Source organism: Dendrobates tinctorius, unplaced genomic scaffold (assembly GCF_039654945.1).
Source record: "Dendrobates tinctorius isolate UK_male_01 unplaced genomic scaffold, ASM3965494v1 ptg000152l, whole genome shotgun sequence".
Lineage (NCBI taxonomy): Eukaryota > Metazoa > Chordata > Amphibia > Anura > Dendrobatidae > Dendrobates > Dendrobates tinctorius.
Window position 1 is genome coordinate 3439952 of NW_027361819.1, and position 19576 is coordinate 3459527.

Below are 19576 nucleotides of genomic sequence, written 5' to 3' on the forward strand. Positions count from 1 at the left end.
GCTGGCCATGAATGAAGCAGCCGCAGTTTTCTGCCTCGGTGCCCTTCCTTGCTATGGTGGTCTCCGATCTGTAATAATAGGTTAGGCTCCCTTTATTTACAGGGCAGATAATAAAGCTTGGGGGGATGTAGCAGGAGGGGGATATAACGAGTCTGCACCAAGTGCCAACAGTCCATGGCAAATGCAAAGAAAAAGAAAAAAAAATATTATATGCAAATTAGCCACCAAAGGGTTAACGTCAACACCCCTGCCCTTTTCCCCATGGGGGACAAGATTTTGTCTGGGTCCCATCTGGCCGCACGTTTCCTGTCCCCTCCCTCCCCCCACCCTCCACTCCCCTCCGAAAACTCCTATTGATTCAGCTCTTGGGTAAAGAATCACCTTCAGCTGTCAGACCCCCACATAGCAGCACCCTGCAGGACCACCCAGACACCCCCTATATACCACCTTCCAGCACCACAACAGTGGGGACAGGAGAGGGAGGGGGGCTTCGTCTTGTAGGTGGGAGAGAGGAGCTGCACCTTTCCCATAAGACACAAGGAGGTGTATGTTTGCTGAGCAGCGCAGCATCCTTAAGCAGACTGCACAGCCAGGGACCAGATCTGCTCCATCTCCCTGGATACACAGAGACTGCACGAAGAGCCCTGTCTGGGGTAGGTCTGCAGGGCAGGATGCGGGCTCTGGATGCCGTCTCCGCCGTCATCTTACTGCTCCTGGCTGCTGTCAAAGGTGAGATGCATGGCCGAGAACTGCTGCAGTGACAGACGCCGTCCCGTACACACCACCCGCCACATATAGGATGCATTGATGCCCTGGCAAACTGCTAACGTCATGGGCTGACATGTCCGTCGTGATATAAGACAACCAGGATAACGGGAAAATATCAGCATGTGGGCTGGAGAAAAGTACAAATGATAGGAGATGGGATGTAGGGGCATTTATGGGGCACGCAGGGTGTATAGGAGCCGGTAGACGCCTGTGATGCCTGCAACGTATATAGAAAAAAAAAAAGGCCAGTGTCTTCCATTGTCTGCGCCTGTGTGCGTTCCGCTGCACGCCTGGGCTAATGGAGACATTCCTGTGTGCAGAACCCATAGATGCTGTGGTGGTGTATACGGGGGCACCTATAGAGGCACAGTACACCCCGGGCTGGCGGGTGCCATGTCACCTGCACTCTGCGTGGCTGGGCTGCATGTGGAGGCCTGAGCGTGGAGAAGAAGGGGTTAACCGCGGTGGAGCAGACAGTGTAACGTGCCGTCTCACTTGTCCTGTCTCCCTGGAGTGGGGTTATCTTTTTTAGGATTCGACCATGTTTTTCTGAACATTTAATCAGGGTCATCACGAATGTGTCACCTCGATCACAACCTCATTGCTCAGTCATGTTCTCGCCTCCACCTTCCTCTGCCGTCATTAGACCTTGCTCTTCTGCCGCCGGCTCGCCGCGCAGTCGTGATGTTTCATTATATCCTCTTCTGCGCCCTTTCTATATTTATTAGATTATGTTCTGTTCCATAATATTATATTATATCCTGTCATATCCTGTTCTGCCCCATTATTTTATAACCTATTATATATATTTTATTCTGTCCCATTGTGTTTCATTATCCGTTATCTTGTGTTCTATCCTATTATATATATATAATATACGGTATATTATGTTCTGTCCCATTATTTTGTATTATATCGTATTCTGTATATAATATATAATATGTATATATTATGTTCTGTTCCATTATATTATATCCTATCATATCCCCCATTATTTTATAACCTATTATATCCTATTATATATATTTTATTCTGTCCCATTGTGTTTCATTATCCGTTATCTTGTGTTCTATCCTATTATATATATAATATATGGTAGATTATGTTCTGTCCCATTATTTTGTATTATATCGTATTCTGTATATAATATATAATATGTATATATTATGTTCTGTTCCATTATATTATATCCTATCATATCCCCCATTATTTTAGAATCTATTATAACCTATTATATATATTTTATTCTGTCCCATTGTGTTTCATTATCCGTTATCTTGTGTTCTATCCTATTATATATATATTATACAGTATATTATGTTCTGTCCCATTATATTATATCCTATCATATCCCCCATTATTTTAGAACCTATTATATCCTATTATATATATTTTATTCTGTCCCATTGTGTTTCATTATCCGTTATCTTGTGTTCTATCCTATTATATATATAATATATGGTAGATTATGTTCTGTCCCATTATTTTGTATTATATCGTATTCTGTATATAATATATAATATGTATATATTATGTTCTGTTCCATTATATTATATCCTATCATATCCCCCATTATTTTAGAACCTATTATATCCTATTATATATATTTTATTCTGTCACATTGTGTTTTATTATCCGTTATCTTGTGTTCTATCCTGTTATATATATAATATGTGGTAGATTATGTTCTGTCCCATTATTTTGTATTATATCGTATTCTGTATATAATATATAATATGTATATATTATGTTCTGTTCCATTATATTATATCCTATCATATCCCCCATTATTTTAGAACCTATTATATCCTATTATATATATTTTATTCTGTCACATTGTGTTTTATTATCCGTTATCTTGTGTTCTATCCTGTTATATATATAATATGTGGTAGATTATGTTCTGTCCCATTATTTTGCATTATAGCCTATTATATCGTATTCTGTATAGAATATGTATATATTATGTTCTGTTCCATTTAATGACGTTGATGTTTCTCTTCTTTGCCTTCTATTTTCTTACATTGTATTACATCCCGTCTCATTATATGACACGATATTCCATTTTTCTGCACTTTTTCATGATTCTGGAGGAACAGCTATGGGATTATTTAGGGGTCGCGCCCCGTCCCGTGCACGGCAGCAGACATATTGTAGGCCCAGCCCGTGTTTGTAGGCCTCGTATCTACGCGTGTTGGCCCCTGAGTCGTCCTCGTTTGTCGGGATGCCATGTCTGCGCCTTAGAGAGCTGGGTGACAACCAATATGGCCGTCATTAGCTACCAAACGGTTGTCGCACGATCGGCCACCCCTATCGCCATATTGTTCCATGATGAGGGAGCAATTGACAACCCAGCTAACACCGTCCACAGTGGGTCATTGCCCCTCACCCCCACTTCCTGCAAGATGAGGCAGTTTTGTCATGCAGGGGACTGGAGAAGCCGTGTGCGGGGTGCCGTCACCCCACTTTTAGTTAAGAAATGGCTGACTGACATTATTGACACGTAATAGTGGAGGGGGACTAATTTTACATGGAAGTAGAGATGTAGGAAGAGTTTCCTTGTAACAGCCAATCAAATTACAGCTTACATTATCCCAGTGCAGGTTAGAAAATGAAAGCTGAGACATGATTGGTTGCCATAGGCCACTGTAGAGGAGTAAGATGAGTTTCCCTGTAACAACCTATCAAATTTCAATTTACATTCTCCCAGTGAAGATTAGAAATGAAAGCTGTGCCATGATTGGTTACTAGGGGCCATTTTAGAGAAGAAGGAGGAGTTTTCTCATAAGATCCAATCAGATTCCAGCTTATATTATCCTAGGGCAGATTATAAAATGAAAGCTGCGATATAATTGGTTGATATGGGCCCCTACTTCATGTTTGCGCCATTGAGGCCTAGTTTTTAGACTAAATCCACAAAAGAATGATGGAGCCGCAGCGTAATATACTGCGCACAGCAGGGAGATTGAGGCGACTCGTGCTGCGATTTCCGTGGAGTGATGCTTTTTTTGTGTTCCTCCCTCAGGATTGCCCCTACTGGACAATGAAGCCACAGACGCCCCGGATTTGCTGCACATGCCTCCCCCGGGCCGCTCGGACCCCGTGTCCCTGGAGCAGCTGGTGCATCAGGCCGTCATGAAGAAGGATTTCTTGGGGCAGGAAGGATTCTTCACAGGTGAGAGAGCAACAACCAAGCTCCTGGCAGCCAATCCCATTGCAGCTTTCACTCTGACTAATGGCGGGAGCAGCGTTGCTAAGGGCAATAGCGCCGCTTTACATTACCGCTCGATCCTGAAATACCGCCTGCACAGATTGGGATTTCTTTTCTTGAGCGAATTTCATCCCAAAAAACCCGGACCTGTGCCGGCCTCCATATCAGAGCTCACATCAGTACTCCGCCCCGGGGGCAGAATTACACAAGTGCAGGACTGCCACCTCCATCATCAGTATCTGGTGACCCCCGTCACCTCCATCATCAGTATCTGGTGACCCCCGTCACCTCCATCATCAGTATCTGGTGACCCCCGTCACCTCCATCATCAGTATCTGGTGACTGCCCATCACCTCCATCATCAGTATCTGGTGACCCCCGTCACCTCCATCATCAGTATCTGGTGACTGCCCATCACCTCCATCATCAGTATCTGGTGACCCCCGTCACCTCCATCATCAGTATCTGGTGACCCCCGTCACCTCCATCATCAGTATCTGGTGACTGCCCATCACCTCCATCATCAGTATCTGGTGACCCCCGTCACCTCCATCATCAGTATCTGGTGACCCCCGTCACCTCCATCATCAGTATCTGGTGACTGCCCATCACCTCCATCATCAGTATCTGGTGACCGCCCGTCACCTCCATCATCAGTATCTGGTGACCTCCCGTCACCTCCCTCATCAGTATCTGGTGACAGCCCGTCACCTCCATCATCAGTATCTGGTGACCGCCTGTCACCTCCATCTGGTGACCGCCCGTCACCTCCATCATCAGTATCTGGTGACCGCCCGTCTCCTCCAACATCAGTATCTGGTGACCGCCCGTCTCCTCCAACATCAGTATCTGGTGACCGCGCGTCACCTCCATCATCAGTATCTGGTGACCGCCCGTCACATCCATCATCAGTATCTGGTGACCGCCCGTCTCCTCCATCATCAGTATCTGGTGATTGCCCGTTGCCTCCATCATCAGTATCTGGTGACTGCCCGTCACCTCCATCATCAGTATCTGATGACTGCCCGTCACCTCCATCATCAGTATCTGGTGACCGCCCGTCTCCTCCAACATCAGTATCTGGTGAGCGCCTATTGCCTCCATCATCAGTATCTGGTGACTGCCCATCACCTCCATCATCAGTATCTGGTGACCGCCCGTCACCTCCATCATCAGAATCTGGTGACCACCCGTCACCTCCATCATCAGTATCCCGTGGCCACCCGTCACCTCCATCATCAGTATCTGGTGACCGCCCATCACCTCCATCATCAGTATCTGGTGACCACCCGTCACCTCCATCATCAGTATCCCGTGGCCGCCCGTCACCTCCATCTTCTTCTCGTCACTTGTACTCAGGTTATGGAGGATCTCGGCAGGAGATTGCGCCAAACATCTTGTATCGCTGACCCCAGATCTCCTGTGTGTGAGGCTGGTGCGGATCCTTCTGTGTGTTCTTGTGACCCCAGACAGACGGGATGATGTGAGATCGGGGGTCTGTGTGGCCGGATCATCACTCTCAGGACTCCTTGTTATTGGTGACACTGGCTGGATGTTGGGGGGTCGTTGTCCGGCTGCAGAATAAATTTGGAGCCAATCAGACGCCTCCTTTTGATATTACATGATGGAGAAGTACCTGTTTACCACTTTTGCACAGTGATGCATATACTGTGTTTTGATTTATCTGACGCCCATCATGGGACGGCGGTATGGCGGCCATCAGTGGTTGTCACCCATGTGTTCGCTGTCACCATGCATGAATGTTTAGAATCCACTGTTTCTATAATGTTATACTAATAGTCTTCCCGGACTGTTGGATGCCGGAGGAGTGGACTGCTCCTGTATATTACAGCCTATAAAATCCGCGTGTATCGTGCCAGCCAATATTTATGAGTCTCCAGTTCCTTGCGAATCAATAATATATTTCATAATGAACATTAATCAGCCCTTAAGATGGCCGCCCCGCGCTTATGGCCGCGGATTATAATAAGTGATCCCATCGCTAACGCTTCACGGTGTCCGGTATCTGCCCTGTAAATATGTATTGGATCCTGGAGAGTAGGGGGTAAAGCCGGAGAATCCTGTGGATCTGAACAGGTGGAGCACTAACCCTAGGTTACATTATGTACAATGCTCCACACACTTACAAGGCTGCAGTCACAGGTCTTATTCTCCACCCACATCTGGAGCTGCACCTTATACTGCACTCACCTCTTGAGCGTCATTTACCATTTACTCTTCTTATACTTCACTCACCTCCAGAGCTGCATTCACTGTTCTTAAACTCCCTTCACCTCCTGAGCAGCATTCGCCGTTCTTATATTCCCCTCACCTCTGAAGCTGCACTCATTGTGCTTATACTCCATTCACCTCCAGAGCTGCATTCATCATTCCTATACCCACTCACCTGTAGAGCCACAATCGCTGTTCCTTTTCTCCGCACCTTTAGAACTACTCTCGTATTTCATATTCTCTAGTCACCTCCAAATCTGCATGTCCAGTTCTTGTCATTGCCAGAGCTGGATTCATCTGGCATCTTCCTATGGCTGCCTTGCTTGGTTGCATTGCAGGAAATACTTTTTTAAACTGGCACAATAATTTTCTGGGGTGCCTGGAAGAAGCGGGAGGGCGCACATTCATGTATTTTATCATTTTATACTGTTAGCAGCTGATAAAGCAGCTCCACATGTGATTGGATAAGATAGGGATTGCAAATGCAGTTTTAGCTGTGACTGGAGAATAAGAGTTGTAGAAGCAGCTCTTGGTGTGACTAGAGCATGAAGCAGCTTGGGCTCAGGGCTGAGATTTGGCGCGCTGCGGTGCGCTGTATGCAGTTCTGTGGTGTGATAGTGCAGGCAGTGAGGTCCTCGGTAACACAGCGGCCTTTCAGCACTCACGAGTCTTGTGAGTTGTTGTTGTCTCTTCTTGTATAGTTTGTGTATTTACTGCATAACTTAAATCACTGGGCCCCAAAACACCAGGGCCCGGGGGAGCTCTGCCCCCAGAGACACCGTGAAATACTTGGACCTCAGAGCTTGTGGATAGAGGGGGAAGCAGGAGCACACACATGGCAGTGGAAGAACGTTACTCACGGGGAGGCAATAAGCTTGATGGTTACACAATCTTACACTAGGTAGCGTCGCTCTCTGGTGCAGTATCCTGCTGGAACTTATCTCCTCGCCCCTCACAGGCGGTTATCTCCTCGCCCCTCACGGGCGGATATCTCCTCGCCCCTCACGGGCGGTTATCTCCTCGCCCCTCACAGGCGGTTATCTCCTCGCCCCTCACAGGCGGTTATCTCCTCGCCCCTCACAGGCGGTTATCTCCTCGCCCCTCACAGGCGGTTATCTCCTCGCCCCTCACAGGCGGTTATCTCCTCGCCCCTCACGGGCGGTTATCTCCTCGCCCCTCACGGGCGGATATCTCCTCGCCCCTCACGGGCGGTTATCTCCTCGCCCCTCACGGGCGGTTATCTCCTCGCCCCTCACAGGCGGTTATCTCCTCGCCCCTCACAGGCGGTTATCTCCTCGCCCCTCACACGCGGTTATCTCCTCGCCCCTCACAGGCGGTTATCTCCTCGCCCCTCACAGGCGGTTATCTCCTCGCCCCTCACAGGCGGTTTTCTCCTCGCCCCTCACAGGCGGTTTTCTCCTCGCCCCTCACAGGCGGTTATCTCCTCGCCCCTCACAGGCGGTTATCGCCTCGCCCCTCACAGGCGGTTCTCTCCTCGCCCCTCACAGGCGGTTCTCGCCTCGCCCCTCACAGGCGGTTATCTCCTCGCCCCTCACAGGCGGTTATCTCCTCGCCCCTCACAGGCGGTTATCTCCTCGCCCCTCACAGGCGGGTATCTCCTCGCCCCTCACAGGCGGTTAGCTCCTCGCCCCTCACAGGCGGTTATCTCCTCGCCCCTCACAGGCGGGTATCTCCTCGCCCCTCACAGGCGGTTATCTCCTCGCCCCTCACAGGCGGTTATCTCCTCGCCCCTCACAGGCGGTTTTCTCCTCGCCCCTCACAGGCGGTTCTCTCCTCTCCTCGTCCCTCACAGGCGGTTATCTCCTCACCCCTCACAGGCGGTTATCTCCTCACCCCTCACAGGCGGTTATCTCCTCGCTCCTCACAGGCGGTTATCTCCTCGCTCCTCACAGGCGGTTATCTCCTCACCCCTCACAGGCGGTTATCTCCTCGCTCCTCACAGGCGGTTATCTCCTCGCCCCTCACAGGCGGTTATCTCCTCGCCCCTCACAGGCGGTTATCTCCTCGCCCCTCACAGGCGGTTATCTCCTCGCCCCTCACAGGCGGTTATCTCCTCGCCCCTCACACGCGGTTATCTCCTCGCCCCTCACAGGCGGATATCTCCTCGCCCCTCACAGGCGGTTTTCTCCTCGCCCCTCACAGGCGGGTATCTCCTCGCTCCTCACAGGCGGTTATCTCCTCGCCCCTCACAGGCGGTTATCTCCTCGTCCCTCACAGGCGGTTATCTCCTCACCCCTCACAGGCGGTTATCTCCTCGCCCCTCACAGGCGGTTATCTCCTCGCTCCTCACAGGCGGTTATCTCCTCGCTCCTCACAGGCGGTTATCTCCTCGCCCCTCACAGGCGGTTATCTCCTCGCCCCTCACAGGCGGTTATCTCCTCGCCCCTCACAGGCGGTTATCTCCTCGCCCCTCACAGGCGGATATCTCCTCACCTCTCACAGGCGGTTATCTCCTCGCCCCTCACAGGCGGTTATCTCCTCGCCCCTCACAGGCGGTTATCTCCTCGCCCCTCACAGGCGGTTATCTCCTCGCCCCTCACAGGCGGTTATCTCCTCGCCCCTCACAGGAGGTTATCATCAGGTGCAAAACGTGATAACAGGCAAAACACAGCAAGGTGCGTGCGTAGCACGCCAAGGTCCATGGCATGGTACATGCCAGAAGGTAAGCCCGGTTACCGGCAAGGACACGATGGCATCGGACTCTGGACAGCTGGCAAGGATCAGGGCATCAGGCTGCGGACACCAGCTCCGGACATCAGGCCACAGTCTTCATGCTTACGATCTCTGGCAGTGATGGCAGGTTCCGGGAATCCAGCAGGCAAACCAGGGTACAGGCAAGGAGGCACGACAGATCTCCAGACATGGTGCGTGTTAGGGAACACGCCGAGGTCCAAGGCAAGATTCCAGGCAGGGTGCGTGCTAGGGGCACACCAGGGTCCAGGGCAAGGTGCAAGGTGCGTGTGTAGGGGACACGCCATGTTCAACAGGCAAAGTACGGTGCGTGTGTAGGGGACACGCCAGGGTTCAAAGTTCAACATGCGAGACAGGGTGCGTGTCAGGGTTCGAGGCAGAGTCCTGCGCGTGCAGAGGGGCACACCAGGGTCAGGGTTCGAGGCAGAGTCCTGCGCGTGCAGAGGGGCACGCCAGGGTTTGAGGCAGAGTCCTGCGCGTGCAGAGAGGCACGCCAGGGTATAGGCTAGGTCCTGTGTGTGCTAGAGGGCACGACAGGGTACATGACATGGCGAAACAGGCAAGGCAGAGAACACAGGAAGGACTACAAGTCCAAGCATGACAGAGACTAAACATGGCACAAAGGACAAACACAAGACAAGGCACGGGACAAAAGGAAGAGTACAAGCACAGAGTGTGTGCAGAGACGCACTACAGGGCAGAGTGCAGGGGCACAGAATACAGGGAGCGACCGAGCAGACCAAGCAGTCATGCAGGGAAGCAACACGATACTCAGGCCCCGACCATAGGAAGGGGCGGTCTGATATAGGGCATTAGCACCTGCACTTCCGGGTCAGGACCAGGGGAGAATTTCCGGTTCAGATCCTCCAGGATCATAGAGAGCGTTGCTAGATCAGACTGGGCTGGACCATAGAGAAGGTCACATGATCAGGGGCTCCACAAACACTGAGAGGTTAGCTGGGTCAGGCAGTGCTGGAACATAGGAAAGGTCACATGATCAGGGGCTCCAGGAATACAGAGAGGATTGCAGAATCAGAGCAGAGACGGATGGTTACCTAGCAACGGCGTGCAGCCATGAGGTAAGGCGCGCGTGCACACTGCTCCAGGCATCTTGCAGCACAACAGTCACGAGGTGCGTGTGCACACTGCTTCCAGGGATCTTGCAGCATGAGGCATAACGGGCATGAGCATTCAGTGCACGAGCACACTGCTCCAGGGGTCATGCGGCACAACAGACATGGCGGGCATGACAGGCATCACGGACATGGCGGGCATGACATATCCCTTCTCAGACTGTTATCTCCTTTTACCTCCCACACAGTTATTCCCTCACTCATCACGGCAGGTGATCTCCTTGCCCCTCACATGCAATTAGCTCACTACCCCTCACAAACATTTTTTTCCTTGACCCTCACAGACAGTTATCGGCTCTCCCATCGCAGTTGTTTATCTCCTCATCCCTAACAAGCGGTTTTCTACTTGACCTCACAGGTGGTTATCCCCTTACCCTTTTCATGCAGTTATCTTCTTACCCCTCACATGGGGTTATCATAGAATGTTAGAGATGAAAGGGACCTCCAGGGTCATCGTGTCCAATCCCCTGTTCAATGCAGGAGTCACTAAACCATGACTGTCTGTACAGCCTCTGAAAACTTCCATTGCAGGAGAACTCACTACCTTTTGTGGCCGCCTGTTCCACTCATTGATCACCATCACTGTCAAAAAGATTTTTTCTAGTATCCAATCTGTATCTTCTCCCTTTCAGTTTCGTTCCATTGCTTCTCGTGTTTCCTTGTGCAAATGAGAATAATGATCGCCCTACACTCTGACAGCCCTTCAGATATTTGTAGATAGCTATTAAGTCTCCTCTTAGTCTTCTTTTTTGCAAGCTAAAACTTCCCTGATCCTTTACCCGTTCCTCGTAGGACATACTTTGTAGTCCGTTCACCATCCTCATTGCTCTTCTCTGAACTTGCTCCAGTTTTTTAATGTCTTTTTGAAAATGTGGTGCCCAGAACTGGACACAGTATTCCAGATAAGGCCTGACCGAGGGGCATAATGACTTCACATGATCTAGACTCTATGCTTCTCTTAATACATCCTAGAACTATGTTTGCCTTTTTTGCTGCTGCATCACACTGTTGACTCATGTGCAGCCTGTGATCTATTAAGTCTTTTTCACACGTGCTGTTGCTTAGTTCTATTTCTCCCATTCTATAGATGTAATTCTTGTTTTTTTTGCCCAGATGTAGAATTTTGCATTTCTCCCTGTTAAATATCATTCTATTAGTCACTGCCCATTGTTCAAGTTTAATTAGATCCTTCTGAATCTTTTATCTGTCTTCTCTAGTGTTAGCTAACCCTCCTGTTATGAATGGGTCACCGAGGAGGAAAAAACTTAAACAAGCTAAGCCCAGAAAAACCAGAGAGGTTGGTAACTATGCAGATTGCAGATCCCTGATCCTAACCACACAACTAGCAGCAGCCGTGGAGCGCACCTACGATGATCCTAGACGCCTTGTAACGGCCGGAGGACTAAATAAGCCTAAAGCAAGAAAGGGGAAAACTAACTGCCCCAGAGCAGACCCCAAAGGAATAGACAGCCCCCACACATGTATTGACAGTGAAACAAGATGAAAACACAAACACAGGCAGGAAAATAGGCTGAGCAAACGATGGGGCCCAAACTAACTAGAAAGGAGAGGAAAGGAAAGACACTGTCTGCAATCTGCCCAAAACCCTACAAAATAATGTCCAACACTTCTGGTAACAAAATTAACCCTGAAGTCACTAGACTTCTCCCACTATATCAGCACTCTGAAATATTCTGAGACAGAGCAAAAAGAGGCCAATCTAATAAGGGACAAAAAGCAAATTGGCAAATACAGATAAATAAGAGTGGAAATTCAGCACAGCCCCAGCCGGGGCTGGCTGACCACACAAAAAACTGAATAGAACAACAAAATCAAGTGTGAACATTAGCAGAAAAACTTAGCTTGAGCTGACTGGAACATAGCTGAGAACCAAGACCTGACAAGCTGAAGGAATCACCAGCACCAGAGTAGGGCGTCGACTGTCTTAAATCCAATCTGAGATTCCTGAGGTCCAGTCGTCATCCTCATTATCAGGTGGCAGATCTCTACTGATTAAATCAGCCTCACTACCTCCTGTTACCACCAGAGGGAGCCTGGAAGGAGAACTCACAACTGGTAGACCAGAAAATGAACTCACAACACCCTCCTAGCTTTGCTTAGTTTGCAAATTTGATCAGTTTAGTTTTTCAGTTCCCTTATATAGATCATTTATAAAAATGTTGAACAACACTGGGGCCAGGACAGAGCCTTGTGGTTATCTCCTTGACCCTCACTGGGGAGTATCTCCTCTCACCTCGGAGCTATCTCCTAGCACCCACACACAGTTATCTTCTCACACTTCGAAGGTGCTTTTCCCTCTCCCTTCACAGGTAGATTTCTTCTTGTCCCTCATAGGCAGTTATCTCCTCATAGTTATCGCCTCACCCCTCACGGGCAGCTATCTTCTAACCTCTCACAAGTGGTTTTTGCTTTGGCCCTAGTTAGCATCTAGCTTTCTCGCCCCCCATGGGTAGTTTCCCCTCACTCCCTTCAGGTGAATGTACTCTTTACAGTCTGGAGTCGGCCTCTGTGCTCCCATCTGCTGTGACAATCTTTACTAATGGCGACGTCTATAATATGGGTGTTTGTTTCCTCCACCTGGGACAATCCTTACACGCTACCACTCTGGTACCATAACAGCGCTCGTTTCTGTTTCCCACTTACTGAGTTTAAGAACTTTTCGTTCAAAACGCGTACAGTGTCTCCTCAACCTTCCCTCCGGTTGGGTTCATGCATTTTTGTATTCTGCATACCTATTTTATGGATATCTAAATAAAATGTTTTGGATTTTACCCTTTTGAGCTTGGACCGTCCTTTCCGTATTTTGTCTACTGCCGGACAGAGCTGTGTCCCGTGCTAGAAAGCTACATGGAGGCTGGACAGACATCTAACTGGTATGATTTAGCGAATCCTGCTTTGAGCAGGGGGTTGGACCAGATGGCCCAGGAGGTCCCTTCCAACTCTACGATTCTATGATTCTATGATTCTATGATTCTATAAAGGGTGAGCTGCACACTTTTTTTTTTTTCCTTTCCCACTGCTGACTACCTAGTCCTAATGGCACTGCATTTTACAGCACCACCTCTTTCTGCAGCGTCTGAGAGTCTGACTTCTATTGTGGGGAAAGTTCTGGCATTTATGCTCTGTAAGGAGCGCAAAGACGCACAACCTGTGACCATGTGCTGGGCAATGACACCCTGCATCAGGCATTTCTTTCCTTGCTGACTCCAGTAATGAGATCAACAATCACATACATCGTCCGTCAGTCACACGTCTGTCTGTTAGTCACACATCTGTCAGTCAAGATACCCCTTTCATGGTCCCTGTACAGTACGATGTTTCCCACACAGCATGACATCCCCAGAATTTCCCTCCTTACAGTATGATGCCCCCATGATTTCCCTCCACACAGTATGATGCCCCCATGATTTCCCTCCACACAGTATGATGCCCCCATGATTTCCCTCCACACAGTATGATGCCCACATGATTTCCCACCAGACAGTATGATGCCCCCATGATTTCCGTCCACACTGTATGATGCCCACATGATTTCCCTCCACACAGTATGATGCCCCCAATATTTCCCTCCTCAGAGTATGATGCCCCCAAGATTTCCCTCCTCAGAGTATGATGCCTCCATGATTTCCCTCAACACAGCATGACGGCTCCATGATTTCCCTCCTCACAATATGATGCCCCCATGATTTCCCTCAACACAGCATGATGCCCCCATGATTTCACTCCACACAGTATGATGCCCCCATGATTTCACTCTACATAGTATGATGCCCCCATGATTTCCCACCACACAGTATGATGCCCCCTTGATTTCCCGTCACACAGTATAATTCCCTTATGATTTCCCTCCACACAGTATGATGCCCCCATGATTTCCCTCCACACAGCATGATGCCCCCATGATTTCCCTCCACACAGCATGACTTCGCCATGATTTCCCCCCACACAGTATGATGCCCCCATGATTTCCCTCCACACACTATGATGCCCCCAAGATTTCCCTCCTCAGAGTATGATGCCTCCATGATTTCCCTCAACACAGCATGACGGCTCCATGATTTCCCTCCTCACAATATGATGCCCCCATGATTTCCCTCAACACAGCATGATGCCCCCATGATTTCACTCCACACAGTATGATGCTCCCATGATTTCACTCTACACAGTATGATGCCCCCATGATTTCCCACCACACAGTATGATGCCCCCTTGATTTCCCGTCACACAGTATAATTCCCTTATGATTTCCCTCCACACAGTATGATGCCCCCATGATTTCCCTCCACACAGCATGATGCCCCCATGATTTCCCTCCACACAGCATGACTTCGCCATGATTTCCCCCCACACAGTATGATGCCCCCATGATTTCCCTCCACACACTATGATGCCCCCATGATTTCCCTCAACACAGCATGACGCCTCCATGATTTCCCTCCACAGAGTATGATGCCTCCATGATTTCCCTCAACACAGCATGCCGGCTCCATGATTTCCCTCCTCACAATATGATGCCCACAGGATTTCACTCCACACAGTGTGATGTCCCCATGATTTCTCTCAGCACCGCATGACACCTCCATGAGCTCCCTCCACACACTATGATACCCCCATGATTTCCCGCCACACAGCATGACACCACCATGAGTTCCCTCCACACAGTATGATGCCCCCATGATTTCCCTCTACACAGTATGATGCCCCCATGATTTCACTCCACACAGTATGATGCCCCCATGATTTCCCTCTACACAGTATGATGCCCCCATGATTTCCCTCTACACAGCATGATGCCCCCATGATTTCCCTCCACACAGTATGATGTCCCCATGATTTCCCTCCACACAGTATGATGCCCCCATGATTTCCCTCCACACAGCATGATTCCCCCATGATTTCCCACCACACAGTATGATGCCCCCTTGATTTCCCGCCACACAGTATAATTCCCTTATGATTTCCCTCCACACAGTATGATGCCCCCATGATTTCCCTCCACACAGCATGATGCCCCCATGATTTCCCTCCACACAGCATGACTTCGCCATGATTTCCCCCCACACAGTATGATGCCCCCATGATTTCCCTTCACACACTATGATGCCCCCATAATTTCCCTCAACACAGCATGACGCCTCCATGATTTCCCTCCACAGAGTATGATGCCTCCATGATTTCCCTCAACACAGCATGCCGGCTCCATGATTTCCTTCCTCACAATATGATGCCCACATGATTTCACTCCACACAGTGTGATGTCCCCATAATTTCTCTCAGCACCACATGACACCTCCATGAGCCCCCTCCACACACTATGATACCCCCATGATTTCCCTCCACACAGCATGACACCACCATGAGTTCCCTCCACACAGTATGATGCCCCCATGATTTCCCTCTACACAGTATGATGCCCCCATGATTTCCCTCTACACAGCATGATGCCCCCATGATTTCCCTCAACACAGCATGATGCCCCCATGATTTCCCTCTACACAGTATGATGCCCCCATGATTTCCCTCTACACAGCATGATGCCCCCATGATTTCCCTCAACACAGCATGATGTCCCCATGATTTCACTCCACACAGTATGATGCCCCCATGATTTCTCTCTACACAGCATGATGCCCCCATGATTTCCCTCAACACAGCATGATGCCCCCATGATTTCACTCCACACAGTATGATGCCCCCATGATTTCACTCCACACAGTATGATGCCCCCATGATTTCACTCCACACAGTATGATGCCCCCATGATTTCCCTCTACACAGTATGATGCCCCCATGATTTCCCTCTACACAGCATGATGCCCCCATGATTTCCCTCAACACAGCATGATGCCCCCATGATTTCACTCCACACAGTATGATGCCCCCATGATTTCCCTCTACACAGCATGATGCCCCCATGAGTTCCCTCCACACAGTATGATGCCCCCAAGATTTCCCTCCACACAGTATGATGCACCCATGATTTCCCTCTACACAGCATGATGCCCCCATGATTTCCCTCCACACAGCATGATGCCCCCATGATTTCGCTCCACACAGTATGATGTCCCCATGATTTCCCTCCACACAGCATGATTCCCCCATGATTTCCCACCACACAGTATGATGCCCCCTTGATTTCCTGCCACACAGTATAATTCCCCTATGATTTCCCTCCACACAGTATGATGCCCCCTTGATTTCCCGCCACACAGTATGATGCCAGCATGATTTCCCACCACACAGTATAATTCCCCTATGATTTCCCTCCACACAGTATGATGCCCCCATGATTTCCCTCCACACACTATGATGCCTCCATGATTTCCCTCCACACAGTGTGATGTCCCCATGATTTCTCTCAGCACAGCATGACACCTCCATGAGCTCCCTCCACACAGTATGATGCCCACATGATTTCCCTCCTCACACTATGACACCACCATGAGTTCCCTCCACACAGTGTGATGTCCCCATGATTTCTCTCAGCACACTATGACACCTCCATGAGCTCCCTCCACACAGTATGATGCCCACATGATTTCCCTCCGCACACTATGACACCACCATGAGTTCCCTCCACACAGTATGATGCCCCCATGATTTCCCTCCACACAGCATGACGCCTCCATGATTTCCTCCCACACAGTATGATGCCCCCATGATTTCCCTCCACACAGCATGACGCCTCCATGATTTCCTCCCACACAGTATGATGCCCCCATGATTTCCCTCCACACAGCATGACGCCTCCATGATTTCCTCCCACACAGTATGATGCCCCCATGATTTCCCTCCACACAGTATGATGCCCCCATGATTTCCTCCCACGCAGTATGATGCCCCCATGAGTTCCTCCCACGCAGTATGATGCCCCCATGATTTCCCTCCACACAGCATGACGCCTCCATGATTTCCCTCCACACAGCATGACGCCTCCATGATTTCCCTCCACACAGTATGATGCCCCCATGATTTCCCTCCACACAGCATGACGCCTCCATGATTTCCCTCCACACAGCATGACGCCTCCATGATTTCCTCCCACACAGTATGATGCCCCCATGATTTCCCTCCACACAGTATGATGCCCCCATGATTTCCCTCCACACAGTATGATGCCCCCATGATTTCCTCCCACGCAGTATGATGCCCCCATGATTTCCCTCCACACAGCATGACGCCTCCATGATTTCCCTCCACACAGCATGACGCCTCCATGATTTCCCTCCACACAGTATGATGCCCCCATGATTTCCCTCAATTGTATCTGCAGGTATAATTGTAATGGCAAGATACCGCCAACCTTCCTGGAGAACAAAATTTGGGAATCTCCCACTGGATCTGGGGTATTTGGAAGGTGTGATGTAACATGGTTAACATAAAGGACAGAATCACTTAATATGGCACTACAGGCATTGGCATAGCAAAATGGAAACCTTGTAATCTAACCAATAAAGGATGTAGTGTTGCACGACATATGCGCTCCACGCAATGGCTGAGTATTTCTTGCACAGGGCATCTGGGCATTTTTGTGTCCTCTGACAGGTCAGGCGCAGTGCTGGATTACGGATGTTTTGGTATATTTTGCATTATGTCCTGGACGGTGTCGGGGTTCTGTGTTATAAGGGGTAAATGTATGTAATAAGGATCCAATAAGCATAAAATATCCAAACTCCCCGTGTATAAGAGTGTGTGGGAGCGGCACGGGGCATTAAGGAGCTGGCTCAGACATTTCAGGGGATGTCACTTGTGGGAGGAGCCGTGACCACCACGGATCACAAAGATCCCACCGCGCCCAATCAGGTTACAGACAGGAAACCAATGGGAATTCACCTCTGCAATCTATCATTATCGAGGGTCTCGTCGCTGAGTGGCGCCCCCTTCCCTCCTCCTCCACTATATATCTATAATCACTCTGTAGTGAGGAGCTCGGCATATTATTCAGCTTGCTGTCATTGTGTTGTTATAACTCTGCGCCGTTCCTCTGTTGTGACTGCGGGAAATGTCTAAATAAATTGATAATGGGATGTGTCATTATACAGTCGGAGACTGCCCAATCAGTGCTGTCTGAGTAGGGACACACCCCTCTGACAAGAGGAAGGGCAACGCCCATTTGTCAGTTTAAACTTATGACGTTTATAAGAAAAGCTGCCATGGCGCTGGTATTACTCGGGGAATAAAAGAATTTACCAAAACGGACAGTGCGGACTGGTCCTCACTAAAAAGACCGGAAATGGCGATTGTGGGTGTAAGCGCCTGCGTTTTTAGGTTCGGACTGAGGGACGGCATGCGCCAAGGATCAGCAATGATCACCCATGGACTTATGGCGCAACACGAAGATCCGCCGACACTCACACTAGTCGCTGACTAATCCTCCCATAAAATAGACCTGGGGTTGAGCATTTACTACCGCTCTGTGTCTGCAGCACCTGTGCAGGTCTATGTATCTGCACGGTTACGACTACAGTCTGATCCCATGTACTGCGCCACCTGTGATGTATTCTGTAAGCATGGAGGTTTGCACAGGAGCGGTATATACTATGGAAATGCTAGGGGGCAGCCATATTGGAGGGGGGCATCACTAAGGAAATGCTAGGGGGCGGCCATATTGGAGGGGGGCATCACTAAGGAAATGCTAGGGGGCAGCCATATTGGAGGGGGGCATTACTAAGGAAATGCTAGGGGGCAGCCATATTGGAGGGGGGCATCACTAAGGAAATGCTAGGGGGCGGCCATATTGGAGGGGGGCATCACTAAGGAAATGCTAGGGGGCGGCCATATTGGAGGGGGGCATCACTAAGGAAATGCTAGGGGGCGGCCATATTGGAGGGGGGCATCACTAAGGAAATGCTAGGGGGCGGCCATATTGGAGGGGGGCATCACTAAGGAAATGCTAGGGGGCGGCCATATTGGAGGGGGGCATCACTAAGGAAATGCTAGGGGGCGGCCATATTGGAGGGGGGCATCACTAAGGAAATGCTAGGGGGCGGCCATATTGGAGGGGGGCATCACTAAGGAAATGCTAGGGGGCGGCCATATTGGAGGGGGGCATCACTAAGGAACTGCTAGGGGGCAGCCATATTGGAGGGGGGCATCACTAAGGAAATGCTAGGGGGCGGCCATATTGGAGGGGGGCATCACTAAGGAAATGCTAGGGGGCGGCCATATTGGAGGGGGGCATCACTAAGGAAATGCTAGGGGGTGGCCATATTGGAGGGGGGCATCACTAAGGAACTGCTAGGGGGCAGCCATATTGGAGGGGGGCATCACTAAGGAAATGCTAGGGGGCAGCCATATTGGAGGGGGGCATCACTAAGGAAATGCTAGGGGGCGGCCATATTGGAGGGGGGCATCACTAAGGAAATGCTAGGGGGCGGCCATATTGGAGGGGGGCATCACTAAGGAAATGCTAGGGGGCAGCCATATTGGAGGGGGGCATCACTAAGGAAATGCTAGGGGGCGGCCATATTGGAGGGGGGCATCACTAAGGAACTGCTAG

At 49.8% G+C, this 19576-nt stretch overlaps 1 protein-coding gene across 1 annotated transcript in view; it reads left to right on the forward strand.

Annotated features, from left to right (window-relative positions):
• Nucleotides 1-359: 359 nt before the first annotated feature.
• SEZ6L2 (seizure related 6 homolog like 2) overlaps nucleotides 360-19576 on the forward strand; it is a 70636-nt gene continuing 51419 nt past the window's right edge. Inside the window, exons 1-2 of the mRNA XM_073547410.1 lie at nucleotides 360-729; nucleotides 3794-3943. Of these exons, the coding sequence (XP_073403511.1) occupies nucleotides 672-729; nucleotides 3794-3943 (208 nt within the window). The 5' untranslated portion in view covers nucleotides 360-671. The remainder of the gene's footprint in view (nucleotides 730-3793; nucleotides 3944-19576) is intronic.